Source organism: Letharia lupina (assembly GCF_014066315.1).
Source record: "Letharia lupina isolate WasteWater1 chromosome Unknown contig_9, whole genome shotgun sequence".
NCBI classification, from domain to species: domain Eukaryota; kingdom Fungi; phylum Ascomycota; class Lecanoromycetes; order Lecanorales; family Parmeliaceae; genus Letharia; species Letharia lupina.
In genome coordinates this window covers 1,376,557-1,394,996 of record NW_023502978.1, presented here as the reverse complement: position 1 = coordinate 1,394,996, position 18,440 = coordinate 1,376,557, and the positions used below count along the sequence as shown (strand labels likewise).

At 40.7% G+C, this 18,440-nt stretch overlaps 5 protein-coding genes across 5 annotated transcripts; 3 read left to right on the top strand and 2 right to left on the bottom strand.

The window, feature by feature from the left end:
• Window positions 1-5: 5 nt before the first annotated feature.
• HO133_010890 (uncharacterized protein) lies at window positions 6-1,859 on the bottom strand (the record flags this gene model as incomplete). The annotated part of the gene is made up of 5 exons (XM_037301739.1): window positions 6-240; window positions 304-1,085; window positions 1,140-1,154; window positions 1,334-1,468; window positions 1,533-1,859. 5 exons carry the CDS (start codon window positions 1,857-1,859, stop codon window positions 6-8), a joined length of 1,494 nt encoding a protein of 497 aa, XP_037153373.1.
• A 2,150-nt stretch (window positions 1,860-4,009) lies between these two features.
• HO133_010889 (uncharacterized protein) lies at window positions 4,010-4,977 on the top strand (the record flags this gene model as incomplete). Its single annotated transcript, XM_037301738.1, has 3 exons — window positions 4,010-4,286; window positions 4,338-4,393; window positions 4,444-4,977. 3 exons carry the CDS (start codon window positions 4,010-4,012, stop codon window positions 4,975-4,977), a joined length of 867 nt encoding a protein of 288 aa, XP_037153372.1.
• Window positions 4,978-9,545: 4,568 nt separating this feature from the next.
• On the top strand, window positions 9,546-10,168 carry HO133_010888 (uncharacterized protein; the record flags this gene model as incomplete). Its single annotated transcript, XM_037301737.1, has 2 exons — window positions 9,546-9,855; window positions 9,912-10,168. The coding sequence occupies 2 exons, from the start codon at window positions 9,546-9,548 to the stop codon at window positions 10,166-10,168; spliced, it is 567 nt and encodes a 188-aa protein (XP_037153371.1).
• Window positions 10,169-11,324: 1,156 nt separating this feature from the next.
• On the top strand, window positions 11,325-12,101 carry HO133_010887 (uncharacterized protein; the record flags this gene model as incomplete). Its single annotated transcript, XM_037301736.1, has 1 exon — window positions 11,325-12,101. One exon carries the CDS (start codon window positions 11,325-11,327, stop codon window positions 12,099-12,101), a length of 777 nt encoding a protein of 258 aa, XP_037153370.1.
• A 1,490-nt stretch (window positions 12,102-13,591) lies between these two features.
• HO133_010886 (uncharacterized protein) lies at window positions 13,592-15,752 on the bottom strand (the record flags this gene model as incomplete). Its single annotated transcript, XM_037301735.1, has 3 exons — window positions 13,592-14,070; window positions 14,182-14,657; window positions 15,268-15,752. 3 exons carry the CDS (start codon window positions 15,750-15,752, stop codon window positions 13,592-13,594), a joined length of 1,440 nt encoding a protein of 479 aa, XP_037153369.1.
• Window positions 15,753-18,440: the final 2,688 nt, after the last annotated feature.

Here is an 18,440-nt window from a genome sequence, read left to right as displayed (position 1 = left end):
TTCAGCTATGTAGCGTAAATGTTTAACATGAAGAGCGCTAGGTGGGCGCCGTTGATGCCGGCAACCAGTGGTATAAGGTAATACCAATTCACTTCGACGTGACTGCCGAGGTAAGGCACCAAGCCTTTGACTGGAATTCGAGGATTCGTCCACGCCATCGTGGAGATGGATCCGATTGCGAACTCGGCCATGTTCGCGCCGACCTGGTCGGGTTCTTTGAAGTGCACCTCCCAGTGAGACCTGGAAGAGAGAGTCAGCGCTCCATTTTCCGCCCTAGGAGGATCATGAGAGAGTTGCAATTACCCAAAGGCATAGAGTTGATATTCTCTCGAGACGTTTGCGTTGATGGGGCGACCTTGTATTGCGATTGACGCGGCTGCGAGACGGGCTATGCCGTCTGAGATTTGCTGTGTATCGTTCGATGTATTGCTCACTGGGTTTACGGTGATGGGACACTGGTAGAACGTAGATGGCTCGCCATGACCGCGGGATTTGTGGGCCCACATCCATAAACACCGAGGGCCGCATGCATATAGCTCCGCTTCTTCTGGAGGTTCGGATCCTCTGTAGATATACGTAGTACCATCCCAAGCGCCACTTTGACCAGGGATTGTAATGTTGCTACTGAAGGTGCCATTGCTATACTCGTAGAAGACATTGCCATCCGGTAGATCACGAGGATCACCGACCATTGTATAGTTGAAACATTGTCCAGCCGAGGCTGTGACGATTCGTTGAGTAAATCTTGGGTATGCTTGCTGCGTATCATTAAGATTATACTCGTTGAAGCGATATGCAAATTCCTGTTGATGACGGGTCCGTCTGCAATAATAGCGGGAGTTTTGTCGGGACGTTAATATCTGTGAGGTATCGTTGTAGGCGCCGCAAGGGAATGCCAAAGCCATATCTCCATACGCATGGGCCCGAGCTTGGTTGCCTTCACCACAACGACCTTTGGGACCGAAAGCGTAGCATTTCAAATTGGATGCACTGGCGACACCGGGTCTTGTATACGTATTGTTCCAGCTTGTGCCATCCACGACGCTGTATGTCAGACTGATCATTGCGACTGAAACTTGCGCGAGCTTAAAGAAGACCTCCGTAAGCTAAGCAGATGCGAATACAAAAGGCAAGCTTACAATGTTGATGGCAATCTAGGGCGTAAATCAGTGAGCGTTAGGAGGAGAAAACATTTGAGAGCATCTTGAGTAAACAAGCCACGATGACAGATTCTCGATGAGAGAATGTTAAACAAATGTGTGAGTAACTTTGGGGGCGTTCTCACCCATGCGATGCATAACAGTGCCGTCCAGGGCTTCCTGTAAGGCTTTACGAGAGATTCCCAGCCAAGGACCAGCACATCAGTCAGGTTCTCGATGTTGGAAATCAATCCCTTCTCTTGACGAGGGTAATGTGCCTGCTCTAATATTTTCCATTTGTAGCCTTTAGCTAAGGACTTGAATGCTTCCTGCCAAGCCAGACATAGATGAGTCTGACTGCATATCGCTGAGGGCGCGAGCTTGATGGCTTACGAAGAAATTCAGACCCAAAGCTAGAATCAAAGCCGTGGTAATGGTATTGAAGACATGCTTCTGCGCAGAGTCAAAGTTCCCCTGAGAATGGTAGATCTTGACCGTGGCAAGAATGAAAGCGCTCAGGACTATGGTGAGAAGCCACCAGGATATTTGCCACAGTCTTGGTGGTTGAGAGCGGTTGGAGTGCGAAGACTGATGGTCGTGAGAATGAAAGCGCTGAGACTGAGGGCGTGGAGGGGCGAGCAGATTTGTGGTGGATGCATCGTCCTCATGTTGTTGTTCTCTTCCTTGGTCCTTTGATTGCGCGACAGGGAGCAACTCCATGAAAAAGCTTTACAAGTTACAACAGGAAGAGAAGAAGAATCAGCCAAAATTGAATTCCAATCAAACAAATCAAACAAATCAAACAAATCAACTGATGAAATTCAAAGTCACGTCTCTTTATTGATTTTCTGACATTTTTAGTGTGCGGCTGATACCTAGCACCACCGATCAATACCGAATGTACTCGTGCTGTCCAGAAGTGAGTTCTTTGATAGAGCGAGGACACCAATAGATTAACCGATATTCGGCTAAGTGGAAGGATTTATTGGTGTCCTCGCTCTATCAAAGAACTCACTTCTGGACAGCACGAGTACAGAGGTCTGCACCGAAAGTCCTGCACCCGCACTAGTGCAGCCCTAACCCTACTTTCGGAAAGCGGCCCTGTAGAGGGGAAGCCTAAAAATATCTTCTCACAGCGCATGATGAGACTTAAGGTACTTCTTTTAGCCTTGATAGGGGCAGTAAGCCCCGAAACCTGGCTAGGGCTAGGTGCGATTCCGAAGAACTCCAGACGTATTGTCTAGGTAACCCTTTAGGTGGGGCGTTATCCGAAGTCTGAGCGCAAGAGTCTTGGCGGGTGCAGGACTTTCGGTGCAGACCTCTGTATTTATCCCGCCTTTCCGAGGCGAACTTCTCCGCCAATATTGAGGCATTAATGTCATTAATGTCATTAATGTCTTCCTTTAATGAAGCCGATGCTTTTGAAATGCTCAAGAGAAATGCAATTCTGACTTTCTAGATGATCAGTATCATCTCGAATCACATTGCGAATCCGCCTTAGCGAGGTCCTTGTTCTACAATCTGCCAAGCCTTGCTAAGCGCATGAGGTTAGCGCTTTGCGCTACTCGTTTCCACCCCCATTTGCACATTTACCCTCATTTGCACTGTCGCTTGTGGTGATGATAGCGACACCTAACGTGACCTTGGGAAGGGGCTTTAGAGGCAGTGGTGGGGACTATAGACTGGCTGACCTCGGAAGCCTCCCAATAAGGATCTCTTGGGGCGTGTACTGCGGGACTGCTTTAGCGCGGTACCATCCATAAGGTCAGTCTTAGGCCCATCAAAGGGGCACCTTTTCCGCAGAGAAGCCTTATAACCCATGCATGCATGACGGAACTCAACCGGTTTCGATGTTGGGGGCCAAGGGGCCAAAGTACAGCAAGGCGTAAAGGGCACATCGTTTTGATGAGATTGACGATTGACGAATGGGATACCCTACGGCAGCGCAAGGCTCTAGTGACCTATTGCTAGGGTATCCAGAGGCAACAGCATACATCCGATCATTTTTTAAGAAATCCGTGAATCATATTTGACATTGCTTTGGCCTTAGCATTGAGATTCTTTGTACGAGTAGCACTCGTCTGGATTCGGTGGAGACACTAAGGGAACTTTCGGAAGCTGGTAACTCTGGCAATTTGGGCCGACCTTCAATGGCGCGATCTTTGGCTTGGAGACCTCTCCAGCTCCTTGCGTGTGCGAGAGAAGGACCCTCTTACCTGCTAACCAGTAAATGAGGGTGAAGGTCATAGAAGACGACATTTTTCGACTTTTCGCAAACGAGTCTCCTTCTGAGCCAGGGTTGACTTTATATCATCTTGCTATTGGTTTCATAGATAGCTTGAGGCTCTCTCAGTAGACCTCGGGCGTGAGTTCTTTACAGCGGCAAGATGCGATAGGAACAGAATGCTGGTCCCCAAATAGATTTAAGCTTGTCTCTTAGCGTCCCTTTCTGTGGGGAAATCCAGGGTTCTAGTTGAGATTTGGATCTTATCGTCGTAGGCTGACGATTATCCACCTTCCACATTCTCTAGATGTGCTCGTAGATGAGACGTCGGATGTATTCGTGGATCGAAGACCAGACCAAATAATGGAAATAAATATAGATAAGACCATTCCCCCACAAAACCGTGTCGGAAGACGGGATTGGCTCGGTGGCTGCAAAATTGCCGCCCTTATGCGCCGCTGGGTTTACTATCTATGTCCCTCCTGCGACGGCGCATCTGTACCTTGCGCCTCGACACTTGTGATAGGACACACACTCTTTGAAATACTTCCGTCTTCAGTGCCCAAGCTTCTACAACCTCCACACTTCCATTAATTTGTTTGTGCACCGACCTCGATCCAATCCATCAACCAATTTCGCTTTCATGATGCTTCCATCAACCACGTTCATTTTGCTTCTCCTCTCCTACGCCCACGTTATCGCATGCGATGACACTTTGCATGCCAGAGGCGCTTGCAGCAGCAGTTACACTGTATGCAGCCCCAAAGGCGCCGCTACAACAAATGAACCTCCGATTGGCACTGGAATTTCTTCTCTCTTTGTCGATGTCGTGGACACCCTCGATAGCGCTAATCTAGCAAAGCGAGAGGCTGGGCAAGACACTTGCGCGATTGAGACCCGCGCATCAGGAGGCGGTCTGTGCTGTAAGCGTCCGGTGTCCGGACCAACATAGTTGGTACTGACCCTCATTGCAGGTGCCGATGGAACTATCTGTCTTCTTCTCCAGGACTTCGAGCTTTCCTTTTGCTATGTAAGCAGCACACGACTGAACCTCTTGCCTTTCAATTGCTGATCTGTTAGGATAACTATACCACGAACTTCTTTCTCCCTGGCGGATCCTACGGTCAAGTCCATGACGGCTCTTACACCTCGACCGACGGCTCTATAGCCAATCTGCTCACGGGAAACTACACACTGGGGGACGGATCATCAGGCAATATCTACGGCACGCCCGCGACTCCTCCAAACACTGCGACTCTGACGCTGCCTACACAAGACACTGCCTCAGGAGTTGGTAGTGCCATACCGGTAACGGCATTAGGTCAAGAGGTCACATATACCACCACGATACCTGGCACAACGGTTTCGCCTTCCGTCATCTCGACTACAATCTCAGCCTTGACAATTACGGGCGGCAGTACCGTTGGGTCTGTTATGGCCGAGGCTTTGACTACCGTGCCAGGAAGCACCGTTGCACCAGAGGTTACCACTGTTACAACAAGACTTGCAGCTTCCGCAACCAGGAAGAGCTTTGGAACCGCCCTGATGCCAAATATTTCAGCTTTCGTTAGCGCTTTCGTGATGGGATTAGTCTTGAGACGTGTGCTAATCTAGGAGTAACGGAGGAATCGCTGCGATCATCATGTGTCATGACTCCTTAGTTTGACAAGATACCCATTCTTGTTTTGGCAATCAAAGTGCATGTGATTAGTTTCAGAGTGGTCATAATGTCTGGTGGAATTAATGTCTTGTATAGCTAGCATTGGACAGTCTTCCATTTTTCGACGGAGTTGCTTTGTCAGGCCCGCAGCATTCACACCTTAGTCTCAATCTTGAGGGCATACTTGTATTTTAATCTTTATTTATGGATAACGCAAAGCAAATTCAGTCGGCTTCTCGTGATGAGCTATCCGTGAACTGGGCACCATAACCCGCTCTTCAGCTTCCACTCGGCCGACTGCTCATCAGTCCAAACCTCATACCCAAGGGCCTCTTTCAACTCTGGCCAATACACACAAGCGCCGAACAAAGGCTCCTCCTGTTCCTCCGTTCCCTCGTGAACCCAGAAGATGGGGTCCCAGATCCTTTCTCAGCTGAAGAGTAGCTGTACCGCTTCCGTGTTCGTCAGAGGAAACCAGCGTATCGCGCCAGCATCGGTCCATCAACGGAGTCTAAAGTGAATAGTGCTATAGTGAGCGTTTGCAGCTGTTTTTGAGCAAGGAGATGTAATTATCGGGTAGAGGATATTCGATGTGATGGTCTCTTGGGTCTTTGATCATATACTCGATCTCTACAGCCGAGTGCACAAGGAGCGTTTCTGCATTGCGGGAGATGAGCCATGCTTGGAAGGGTGTGGGATTCGGGGTAAGGGAGGTCATTGTGAATGGAGCGTTGTGGATGTAGCAATACCAGAAAAGGTGATCGATCAGGACGATGGCTCATTGTTTCTATTGAGAAGTGCTCCATCTGAGATTCCGCTTGAACACTAACAGCGAAATCCTGTGTCGTATTTATGAAAAGCGCTCCTTATCATATCCTTTCGATCCCTTGCTTAATGGAAAGCAGCTAGGTACCCCTATATTCTTAATCATTGGGAAACTAGAAAATTAGCATTCGGGCTAGCACCCCCCCCACCTAAAATCGTACTATAGACATGCTTATCATATTATTATTCTTATAACCATCTATATCGTCAAGTTGAGACTAGAATTACTCGTATATATAGAATACTTAATATTTCTTTTTTTAGGCCTCTTGCTAACGTATAAAAGATTTTAAAATATCGTTTTCTTCACTATTCAATATTTATAAGAATTATATTTAATAGTATATCCTTAATAAGCTTACTATCGCCTCTATTATTTTCGTTAAAGATATTAAAAAGAGTATTATATATCGTATTATCGATAATCTTCTTACATTTAATACTTATATTATATCTCACATAATTAAGAGAGAATAATTATTCGCGATTTTTTCGACTATAAGAATTAAATTAAGAGTTTTTATTAAGAGTAAGTTATAAATATATTAGAATAAGATATAATATAATCTATTTAATCGATTTAATCTACTTATTAATTAGTCTATAATTTTAAAGATTTTATACTCTATAAAGATTAATAGAAAAAGCTTTCATTATAAGATCTTAGAACGCTTATAGATTTATTATAATATATACTTTCTAGAGATTAATAAATTTATATATAATATATTTATCTTTTTAAATAAAAGCGTTATTAATAAGTATATAATATAAAGAAAGCGAGATTATATAATCTTTAAAATTCGGCTAGCGATATAAATTTCTATTAAATATTCTAAGCGATATAGCGTTTTATCGACATATTACTTAAATAATATTTTTTATTATTATATTTATTAAGGTAATATTAATAATACTCAATTCGAGTAATTTCTTAAAAACGAAGTTCTCTCTCGCTATAATCTATTCTCTAATGTAAAATCAATTCTTATTATAAATAATTACTTTATATATTATACTATTAATATTAGAAGACTTTATAAAAAGTAAGACATTATAATCTTATATTTATTCTTATATTTATCAAATTTTAACTCTATTAAAAAGTTCTTTTCAATTTTTAAAGTCTAGCTAAAAAGATATTTTAAATTAATAAAGAATATATTATTTAGATAATACTTAAAGCTAGCTATATAGACTTATAGTATAAGAATTTATATTAAAACTTACTTTATATATATTAATATATTAATAGATAATTATAAAGAGAAAGAAGAGAAGTTATATAAAAAAGATAAAGGCTATTATTCGAATAACGAGAAAGTCTAAAGATAGAGTTTTAAGTCATATCTTAGCGTAATATAAAGAAAAAACCCTTATATCTAATATTTTTATATCAAAATATAATCGTTTCTCGAGATTTTTTTTTTATATTTTAATCTATATTTAACTTATAATTTTATACTATTTAGATTATTTAAATAGATAATTATTAATTAATTTTAAATATATTAAATATTCGAGATTTATATAACAACGATAGGCCTAACACTAATTATCGATTATCGAATCTTATTTTCTAAACTCCGATATATAACTATTTAGACTTCCTTCTCCCTCTTCTCTCTCTTCTTATCACTATTCTTATTAATAATCTTATTTTCTAATAGAGTAATAATAACGAAGACATTTAAAGTAATATATAGTTAATAATTAATAAATCTAGTAGTAAAGGTAATAATACGAAATTATAGTATCTTTATAAAGTTCTTTATCTTATTCTTTAATCGTATAATTATTTCTCTTAAAATCTCTATCTCTTTTTAATTAGAAGGCGATATCTAATATATTTACTTTAGTATATATAACTCTACTTTAATCTTTTCTAAAGCGTCTATAAAAATCGCTTTCTTACTTAAATTTCTCTAAATTTATTAGATAAAATAAGCCCTTTATAGTTTATCTATATTATTCTTTACTTAAATCAAATTACTCGATAATTAAGATACTTTAAAGAGTAATTAATTAACTATATTTAAATAAGATAGTAGCTTAATTAAATTAGATAGATAAGACTAAATAGATTAAGTCTAAATATACACATATTACTATAAGAGAAAATATTAAGACTATTAAAGTATTAGCTAATAAAGCGAGTAGTTTTAAACTTATTACTATTAATATAGATTATACTACTATTAATATATATTATACTATTATTATTAAAAGTCTTACATCAATAAGAGTAAGATATTTAATTTATTAAGTAATATATTAATTAATATTAGAGTAATAGTAAGAGTAGAAATAGAAAAATTAATAATCATATAAATTTTCTTCTTAATCGACTTAATCTTTTTATTAATAGTCTTTATCTTTATAACTCAATCTTATTAAGACTTTATTCGCTTCTATATTTATATAAACGAGTTTTCGATATTAATATTATATTTCTACTTCGCTATAGCCTTATTTTATTTAATAATTTAATTACTATCGAGTAAATAATAAGTATTATCAAGATTATCTAATTATTAATAATAATATATTCTTTCTTAATAGTTAGGTTTTAAATATAGTTATAGCTTTATAATCTTATAATCTTCGAATTTAAGCTTTCTTTTTAATTTCTTCGCCTTTTTTATATATAGTATTTACTTAATAATAGTATTATTAGATTTAGACATCTTAATCTTTTTCTTCTATTTCTTCTTCTTATTAGATTTAAATAATTTAAAATTATTCGATATAATAATAAAGTTATCTAAAAAAGAGTTATCATCGATAATCTTATTAATCTTCTTTTATTTTTTCGAGAAAGGCTCTTTCATAGTAAAGAATTCTAATTTAGAGAAGTCTTCTTTAGAATTATAGATATATATAATTCTTATAATAATTCTCTTTCTCTTTTTCTTAACTAGTTATTATCTCGCTAGATTATTAATATCTTTTTACTTAGTAATATTATCGTATTAACTATTTATAGTCTTAATATTTTTTAAGAATAAGAGCGTAATAATAGCGCTCTTAAGAATTACTCTATAGTCTTTCTTTTTTATCTTCTATTTAACCTCTTAAATAGCGATTAAATTAAATTTATGAAAATTAAATCGTTTAAAAATAGTAGAATAAGCTTATATCTTCTTCTTTTTTTATAGAATACTCGTATTAATAGAATAGGTTAATAATTTTATAGAAGAATTAATAAACTAAAATTAAACGATAAAAGAAGGGCTTTATTCGATTTTATTAGACTTATCGATAAGAAGAGAGGATTTCTTTATCAACTTAGATTTTAAAATAGATTTCTTCAATTTACGCCCCCCTTTAATAGCGTCAACGACGATTACAACGACCTCCTTATCAAATCTATTAAAGGGCCGCTTATTCCGTATATTAGTAGCTGTATTTAGCGACAGCGAGGTATAGAGAGATTAGTGAAAGCGATAATATAATAGGCATGTCTATAGTACGATTTTGGGTGGGGGGGGTGCTAGCCCGAATGCTAATTTTCTAGTTTCCCAATGATTAAGAATATAGGGGTATACTGGCATGAATTTAGCGCAACCGACGAACCCCCGAGTCTGCATCTCGGTCCGACGCTTCCTTGTCTTACTTTGAGCATGATGCCCCATCAACCTCTCAATCCGGTGCTGAACTCCTCAACGCGATCTCACTGGGCTCCGAACATACGGCCATGGTGAGCTCAGCAGCCTCCGGGCTCTTGAGTCGCCAGCTCAAGTTGATGCAAAGCGATAAGGACATTCCCGGCATAAGTTGCGGTCTCATTGGGAGTAACGTCTTCGAGTGGGAGGTCATGCTTATGATTTCTGACGACTGCAAGTACTACGGCGGTACGTACCGGAATATTGCTGTTGAAAGAGTAAGGGGGAAGGCTGATGGAAGAGATACAGGAGGATTTTACCGCGCCCATCTTATATTTCCACCCGAATACCCACATCTGCCACCCAAGATGACGTTCCAGACACCGATATTCCACCCAAACGGTATGTCGTATTTCATCACTACTGAAGTCCCTGCTGAGCCGTGCTGTCCTACACAGTCTATCCCTCCGGCGACGTTTGCATCTCGATCCTCCATGCGCCTGCCAACGATCCATACGGGTACGAGTCTGCCAGTGAACGGTGGTCGCCGGTTCAAACGCCCGAAACAATACTCTTGAGCGTGATCAGTATGCTGAGTAGTCCGAACGATGAGAGTCCGGCGAATGTGGAGGCGGCGAGGTTATGGAGAGAGGATACGAAAGAATTTAGGAAGAGATGTAGGGCGAATGTAAGGGCGAGTTTGGGGGAGGAGTAGGCGAGGATAAGTGGAAGGGTTTGTACATATTGGGTGTATGGATTGTGGAGGATTGAGGAGGGTCAAGGCTCGAGGCTCGAGGAGGGGAGATAATGTGTATAAGGGTTACGAATTATGTTTATACGCAGAGCATGCAAATGTTTTAGATTAGGAGTCGAAGACGAGCGTGAACCCAGACCGGGATCATGAGAGAATGGCTTTCTTTGCTATTGACTGGTTGTACAGCGAATGTATCAACCAAAGTCCTCAGCGTCTTCCTACTTTGCCAATTCAACAACATCTCCTCCCTCATGCCGCCGAGCCCACCATGAGACGTCACTGATCACCAAAAGCCGCATATCCATGGTGCCTTTGTTCAACGTCCGCCCTGCTTCGCATCCTGATCCCTAAACGCTTGCTGAATAGCCTGAGCCTCCGCATAATCCTTCGGGTCGTGAAACTTCAAGCCGTAGCTGTGGGCGAAGTTTGGAGAAACGCCCGTGCCTCCTTGACTCCCTGCTCCTTTGCCCGACTGGCTGGTTGCCGAGGTAGATTTGCTGGTTGAGCTGCTGGGCTGTTTGCTGGAGGAAGGCATGGTTGATGAGGCGCAAATTGCTGGTGAGGCTGCGAGAGATTTGTTTGGCTAATCTGAGGTTATCGGAGAAGGATTGGAAAATCTGTATGAGCGAAGTGCAGTATATCCGGGAAATCTAGCTCGAAGCAACAGCACCCTGTGAAGCTTGGCGCTTCCTTGGACACCTGTTTATGGTATTGGATTCTTGGGATACCTTAATGATGCAGATTGTTCTGATACTTTGTAAACGATTCGATGACGAGAAGAACAGGGAGGAGAGGAGAAAGAGAGAGAGAGGGAAAGAGTACTGTTGTAGGCAAAAACTTGTTTGTGCAAACTTGGAGACAAGCGAAGCAGCACGTGTGTGAAATTTATCATACGCCAGTAACAGATTCAGGAACATTCACAGGGTTACTCTGGAGGTAGGAAGAAGTATACTTAGAGACCGTTGCCAAGACCGTCGCCAAGAATTGTCGGAGCGAATTCCGCATTACGCCATCGAGGATAGATTTCTAAGCGTCAAACTTTTTAAATCTTCCCCAGCATCACTCCATATATCAAATACGGTCAAATACTGTGTCTGTACCAGACACATCAGTCACAATGGCATCATCCCTTACTCGCTCAGCTCCCCGGTCTTTGACAGCTCTGAACTTTTCCCTTCGCGCTACTCGTCCCTCTACCTCCCCCTTCCTCCGCCGAGGACTTGCAACAGCCACCGAGGAGCAACCACGGTTACGGTTAGGAAGCATAGCCCCCAATTTCTCCGCCAAAACTACACAGGGTGATATTGACTTCCACTCATGGCTCGGCGGAAAGTGGGCCATCTTATTCTCTCACCCAGCAGACTTCACCCCAGTCTGCACCACGGAGCTTGGAGCTTTTGCGAAACTGAAGCCCGAGTTTGACAGAAGAGGTGTGAAGATGATTGGACTCTCCGTCAACGACCTCTCTTCCCACGGCCGCTGGATTGCCGACATTAACGAGACATCCAAGACCAAGTTGCAGTTCCCCATAATCGCAGATGCCGATCGCAAGATAGCATATACATACGACATGGTTGACGCCCAAGACGTGACGAACAAAGACGAGAAGGGTATCGCGTTTACTATAAGGAGCGTCTTTGTGATCGATCCCCAGAAGAAGATTAGGTTGACAATGATGTACCCGGCCAGCACGGGCAGGAATACAAGTGAAGTACTACGGGTGATCGATTCGTTGCAAACTGGCGATGGGAAGGGTGTCACGACACCAATTGACTGGATACCTGGCGATGATGTTATTGTACCGCCAAGCGTATCCACGGAGGATGCGAGGAAGAAATTTGGGGAGGTTAGGGTAGTGAAGCCATACTTGCGGTTTACGAATGTTGGAAAGTAATTTGATAGGTTATTGTACGAATATAGAGCCCAGAGCCTGCAAGTCTAGAGCATCGAGGATCGCTAACCAGCCAAGGTATCTTCCCTCTCGTTGACCACTGTCTACCCTGTGTGATTCCTCGCAGAGACGGTCATGGTTCTCCCTCGCTCAGGTCTAGCTTCCGTCTAGCTTTTCAACCGTCTTGCATGTTTCCACAAATATGTTTTTGAATTTCTCGACTTCATCCTCGGTCTCCTTTGTAGCATTGGGCAAGATGCTAAACATGTCACCTACTGTCTCCATGGTAATGCTCCTCCTGTATTCACATAGCCTCTTGTCGATCTTGATATGTCCTCCTCTCATTGGCTCAGGGTTCCAATCTCTTTGGCCGCCCTCGTAACGTCCCTTTCCTCTCTCAGAAGTTCTCGCTCAGCCTATAACATTGCCTTCTTCACAATGTACCGCTGTTCCCGTCACCGATGCCCCCTCTTTTCCGTCTCCAAGTCTCATTGCCGACAAATTTTTCGGCTGCGGTTTAGAATTGACCCTATTCAACTTCGGGTTAGAGATTGCCCAACAAGTCCTCCAGGGCCTGTTCTGATCATTGAGCGCCATCCCTTGCTTCGCTCACTGTATCGTGCCATTCCATAGTCAACGTCTGCCCAGCAGTCGTGGGAGTCCTGATTGAAGATACGAAACGATCGGTAAAGTCAGTGGAATCGGAAAGTTTAGGAGGCATCGCCAACGCTTACAGCCTTCACCTCCAACAACGAAATCTTGCGCCGTAGTGTCAACCTAGCTGGATTAAATTGCGCCTTTTACCATGCTGGCAGGTGGATGGCTCATTTGATGATGCGGAATTCGAGAGTTCTCTCTCTGGAGTGTTCCCTGAAAAACAGGTAGCTTTTCGAGGACCTCTCTCATCGAGCGCAACCTTCGCTGAGATCCCTGAACGAAAAAAGGTTTACGTAAGTGCTGTCTCCAAGACAGCGCTGATCGTCTTCATTCAAGAATGTACGCTCTGGCAGAGTGGAACCGGAGGCATAATTCTTTTCGGGGCCGCGGATTCGAGTCTCAGCCTGTATCATCATAAGATCATTCCATACGATGACTGCTGGACTCCTTTCCAGGATTTGCCGCCATGGCTTTTGTTTTCCCAAAGATGGAACGATTTCAGTACACAAGGAAAGAACGATTGAAACGTTAAGCCGTCGCCGTGGCTATATACTCGGATAAAAGTTTGTTCAACCATGGTCGCCCTTCGCGCAGATTGTCCTCGTACCGGCGAAATGATGCCGCTCGGTTTGAGAAGATCCGGTCGCTAACGCAGATTTTGTCAACGACAAAGTGTTTGCAGTCAATTGTGATGAACATTGAGTTCTGCGTGTGGGCTGCTGTTTAGCCAAGTTGGAAAATAGAGTAGATCAAAGACATGATTCATTGACATAGTAGGCAAAAACCGAGACGTCCAAAGGCGGACATGAGGTCGAGCGGAGCTACGGTAAAGATCACTACAAAGTCCTCCCAGTCCCAACTAACGTCCCCCATTTCAAACCCTTCCTTTTCATCATCTCATCCGGTTTCAACTTCCCATCGCGTTTCCACTCCCCTTTCAATCTATCTCCCAACTCCTGTACTCCTTCCATAATCTCATCCATCTCTCTCGCCCTGAGAAGCATCGAAGCCTCGTCAACAGAAGACAAGCACTTTTCCCTCCTCGTGGTGTACGTCGGTCGGTTGCTGGAGCCCTTTGCACCATGCGCGTAAAGCATCTCGTCGGAGCGGGTTCTGATCCAATCGAAACGCTTTTGCCAGAGTCTGATGACTTCGGATGCTGTCTCGAGAAGCTTGTGGGTGAAGTATCCTCTTTCGGTTTTGCTTTTCCCCGCTTCGGCCCATCTGCGCAATGGCTTTTCTACTTCCCTGGTAGCTTCGATTGCTTGGCGGATCAATTCGATGAAGTCCCTCTGCGTCTCGATCACAAAGATACCTGAGGAACGTGTCACTGCTGGTTCTTTAGATGCCTTCCGGGTAAGAGAAATGCCTCCATACGCCTGGTGACGATGCTTCTTGAAAAGACATTAGGGATAGCTACACTTACTTCCACTTGCACGATCGAAGTCCTTGTACAACTGCAGGACCTGACGCACCTCCAAAAGGCGGTCCTTGAGTCGCATGGCCATCACATAGCCATACAGCTCCGTCCCCAAAAACCGCTTTCGCTCCCTCTCCTCGTCGTCTTCGTACTCGGTGTACACATATTCAGACCCCCTGGAACTCGGTCGGGAAGTCTGCGTCGAGGATCTACTTCGCATCCCGTCGAGATCAGAGGTGTACGACACAGGCACTTCGTAGACTTCGGCTCGGCGAGGGAGTTCATCGAGTCCTGCGAAGGGATCTCCAATGTAAGAGCCCGACATGGGACCCTGGCGCAGCCCCGGGCGTGTGGGTGGGCAGTAAATGACGCCACCACGGATGCCGGAGTCGTAGCCCGCGGAGCTCTTGGTTCGTTCAGAGTATCTTGGCCGCACGGCGAGGGTGCGGTGTCCATCGTTGTTGAAGTCGGATGGATCACGCCTGGTGATGTGACTGCTGGACCGTCGGGTTCCAAAGGAGGGACGGTGGTTGGCTGGGTACCCTACTCTCTCCATTGCTCGGGCAGCTGTGGGAGTAAGAGAAGTAGGGGCAAGGACGTGGCGGAATATAATATCAGGTAACTTGCTTGTTCTGGGGTTACGACCTGGACGAGAAGGAAGTCTCCTAGTCATATGGGAAAATTTGAAATGAAGAAAGGAAGGGAGGAAGAGAGAGGAAGGAGCGAGGCATTATTTTTTGTACCAGATGCGAGAAGTGACATCCAAACCTGTTGATGTCATTCGCGGATGCACAAGATCAGTACGCTTGAGAAGCAAACGACTAGGGGAGGAGACCAGATCACGTTTCTCTGATATCAATTGCTAGTTGGACAAACATGCAGCTTTATCTGAATTCCCCCACATTGTCCAATCTGTCCAAAGGCTCTCTGCATCATATCGTACATCCCGTCATTGGACAAGTGAAGTCCACGATAAGGCAATATCGCCGGACGAAAACAACATACTTGTCCACTTCTCTAGCCTCCAATCCTTTCTAGCACCTTGCATCATCGACCGGGCCACTCAAGGACAATCATCGTAACATCTCTCACCCATCTCGCTTTCCAACATCCAGAATCCACCCCGCCTTCTTCAGATCCGCCCTGTCCATCGCACCATACACCCTCCACCTCTTCTCCCACCTCTCCCCCATCTCCCTCACCTCCCTCTCCTTCCACCCCTCCTCGTCTCCCAATTCCTCCAAATACTCCACCAGCCCGCCCATAACATCTCCCAACACGGCCTTCTTCTTTTTGACCCATATGGCTCTCTCCACAACATTAGTCATGTCCACCTTCTCCTCCATAATATCCCACAGGTAGTCACGGCGAGTTCTGGACTTGCGAAAGATCTTCTCGGCGATGAGTTCCATGGCGCTTGGAGTGGGGCTGCCGCGTAATTTTTCGTTGCGGAGGGCGCGCAGGTGCGTGGTGTGTGATTCGAGGCGAGTGACAGTGGAAAAAATGAGGAAGAGGAAACCTTTATGGCGGGGGCCGGATACAATGTCTAGGAACGTTTCTTCTGTGTCAGTAGTCATGGATGTACTAAATTAGGCACGGTTAGTGTGCACGGGCTCTGCTTACCGCCGAGTTAGTGCTCGCAAACAGTGAGGCCATACAGAAAACAACGTATACACAAGTAGATATATAGATAGATAATTAGGCATATCCAACACTGAGGCAGCTAAGACCTTTTTGGATATATAAATAATCCAAAAAAGGCCCCCCAGCGCTAGAAAACTCCTATATCTAAGCGATATACCCTAAAATAAAATAAGGCTATATACAGATATAGGTGGGTAGGAGAAAAATAATATAGCTCTAAAAGAGATGAAATCGAATAAAGAGCCGTTGATAGGTGTAAAATAGGTGGCTATATAGCTTATATTAGATATTTATCCTCAACCTCTTATCGAGGTATTAATAGAGGTATTAATAAGAATATTAATAGAACTCTTAGTTTTACTATAGCGAATAGCTAATTAAATAATCACTAACGCTATAGCTTTATAATAGATTTATTAATCTATAATTCTACTATTACGATTAATACTTATAAATAATAAGACTATATATAAAATAACGTATATATAAATAGATATATAGATAGATAATTAGATATATTTAATACTAGAATACTTAAAACCTTTTTAAATATATAAATAATTTAAAAAAGATTCTTTAGCGCTAGAAAACTTCTAAATAATCTAAAACATCGTTTAAAGAGAGTGAAAGTCTTAAGAAGAATTTTTAACGATATCTATCGTAGTAAGTAATAGAGATTAATAGTACTAGCGCGGATAAGCTAAAAGATATTAATATTATAGTAATACTCTAAATATATAGACTAGATAAGTAATTATATATAGGCGATAGGAATCTAACTTCTAACGATCTAGCAATTAAATCTTATTATTATTAAGATCGACGTTATATATTAATATTATAATCTCTCTACGAAAAAAATAGCCTAAACAATAGCCTTTAATATTAAATAACTTTAGTATCTCGCGGAGATTATTAATAACAACCTCTCTAGTAAAGAAGAAGTCCCTTAGCTAAAATAGCGATATATTAGATGAGGCTTCTCATCTAAAGAGATAATATAAGACTTTAACTATATATATATTATTATCTAATATAATTATTATAAATATAATTTTATAACGAAATAAGTTCGTTTTAGATACTAGAAGTGTAAATTCTAGATAATTATTAAATAATCTTATTAAGTAATATATAAGAAACTATTCGCCGAAGTCCTTCTATTAAAGATCTCGCTTATTATAAATAAATTTATTTACGCGTAGAAATACCGCGAAGGTAAGATAAAAGAAGATATATAAAGTCGCCTTAGTATAAGTTAACTTATCGAAATAAGAAAGAATTTAAAGTAATAGATTCTTAATAATTAAACGCCTTTCTTTTATATTATCTTCGCTATAAAGATATTAACTATCTATAATAATACGTTATAACTAAAAGTAATAAAATACTAAGAGATTATTAAACTCTATATTTATATAGACTAATCTAAGATTAATAAAATACGTCTTTATAGACTTCGACTTAACGCGACGAGTACTTAAGTCAATAATTTAGCCTATAAAAGTATTTATAGTTATTAAAAAGAGAGGTTAAATCTCTATTAGTGCGTAATAGATTATATAGAATCTTATTAAAGTTATATATATCTTTCTAATTTTAATAATAAGCCTCTATTAGAGAAGTTATATAGTCTCTCGAGATAGTATAATCTAATTATATTAATATTTTAATAGATCTTATCCTATTTTAACGAAGATATAAGACCTCTTAACTATAAATATATATTAGCGATTTTTTAGTATCGAAAATATAATAGATTATCGACTAGCTAATTAGCCTTCGTAGATATTTAAGTAAATACTATTATAATATCGTAAGTAGTTATTAATATAGCTATATCGCGTAATAGGGCTATAACTAGCCCGTATATAGAGGATTTATATAATTTATTAATATATATATTATTATCGTAGTAGAGAACTAAGCGAGATCCTCGTAATTAATATAATTATAGCTTTATCGCGTAATAAATAATCTTTATTTCTTTAAATTATATATCTTTAAAACGGTAATATATAGCTATTTTAATACTAAAAACGTTTTTAAACTAAATCGATTAAATATAATCGAAATAGTCGAGAATATAGTCTCCTATATCGAATTTTCTAGATATATCGATTTATATATATTATGTGACTTAACTATCGATATAGCGTATTAAGGCGATATTATTTTAGTACTTTAGAAAGGTGTTCCATTATAGTAAATCTATTCTTATATTATCTATGATTTATATAATTATTATAGGCCTTTAAAGGATATTAAAAAGTCGCCTTAAGAATACTTTTTCTAAAATTATAACTTTAATAGCGAAAGAGAGAAAGTTAATCGCTAACTCGAGCTTCTAATATAAGATAATTATTCTTTTTAAAAGATTTTTAATCGTAGTTCTCGTCTTAATTAGCTTATTCGAGAAGAGTCTCATCTATATATAAATGCTATCGAATTTAATTTCTAAAAACTTAATTATATAGTCTATAATATTCTTTATATAATTAATTTAAAAATCTAATTTATTATATAATTAATCGAATTACTAAATATATATAATTACGTTATTATCTAATAAAAGAATTATAAAGAAATTATTTAGATAGTAAAGTACTATTTTCTATAGA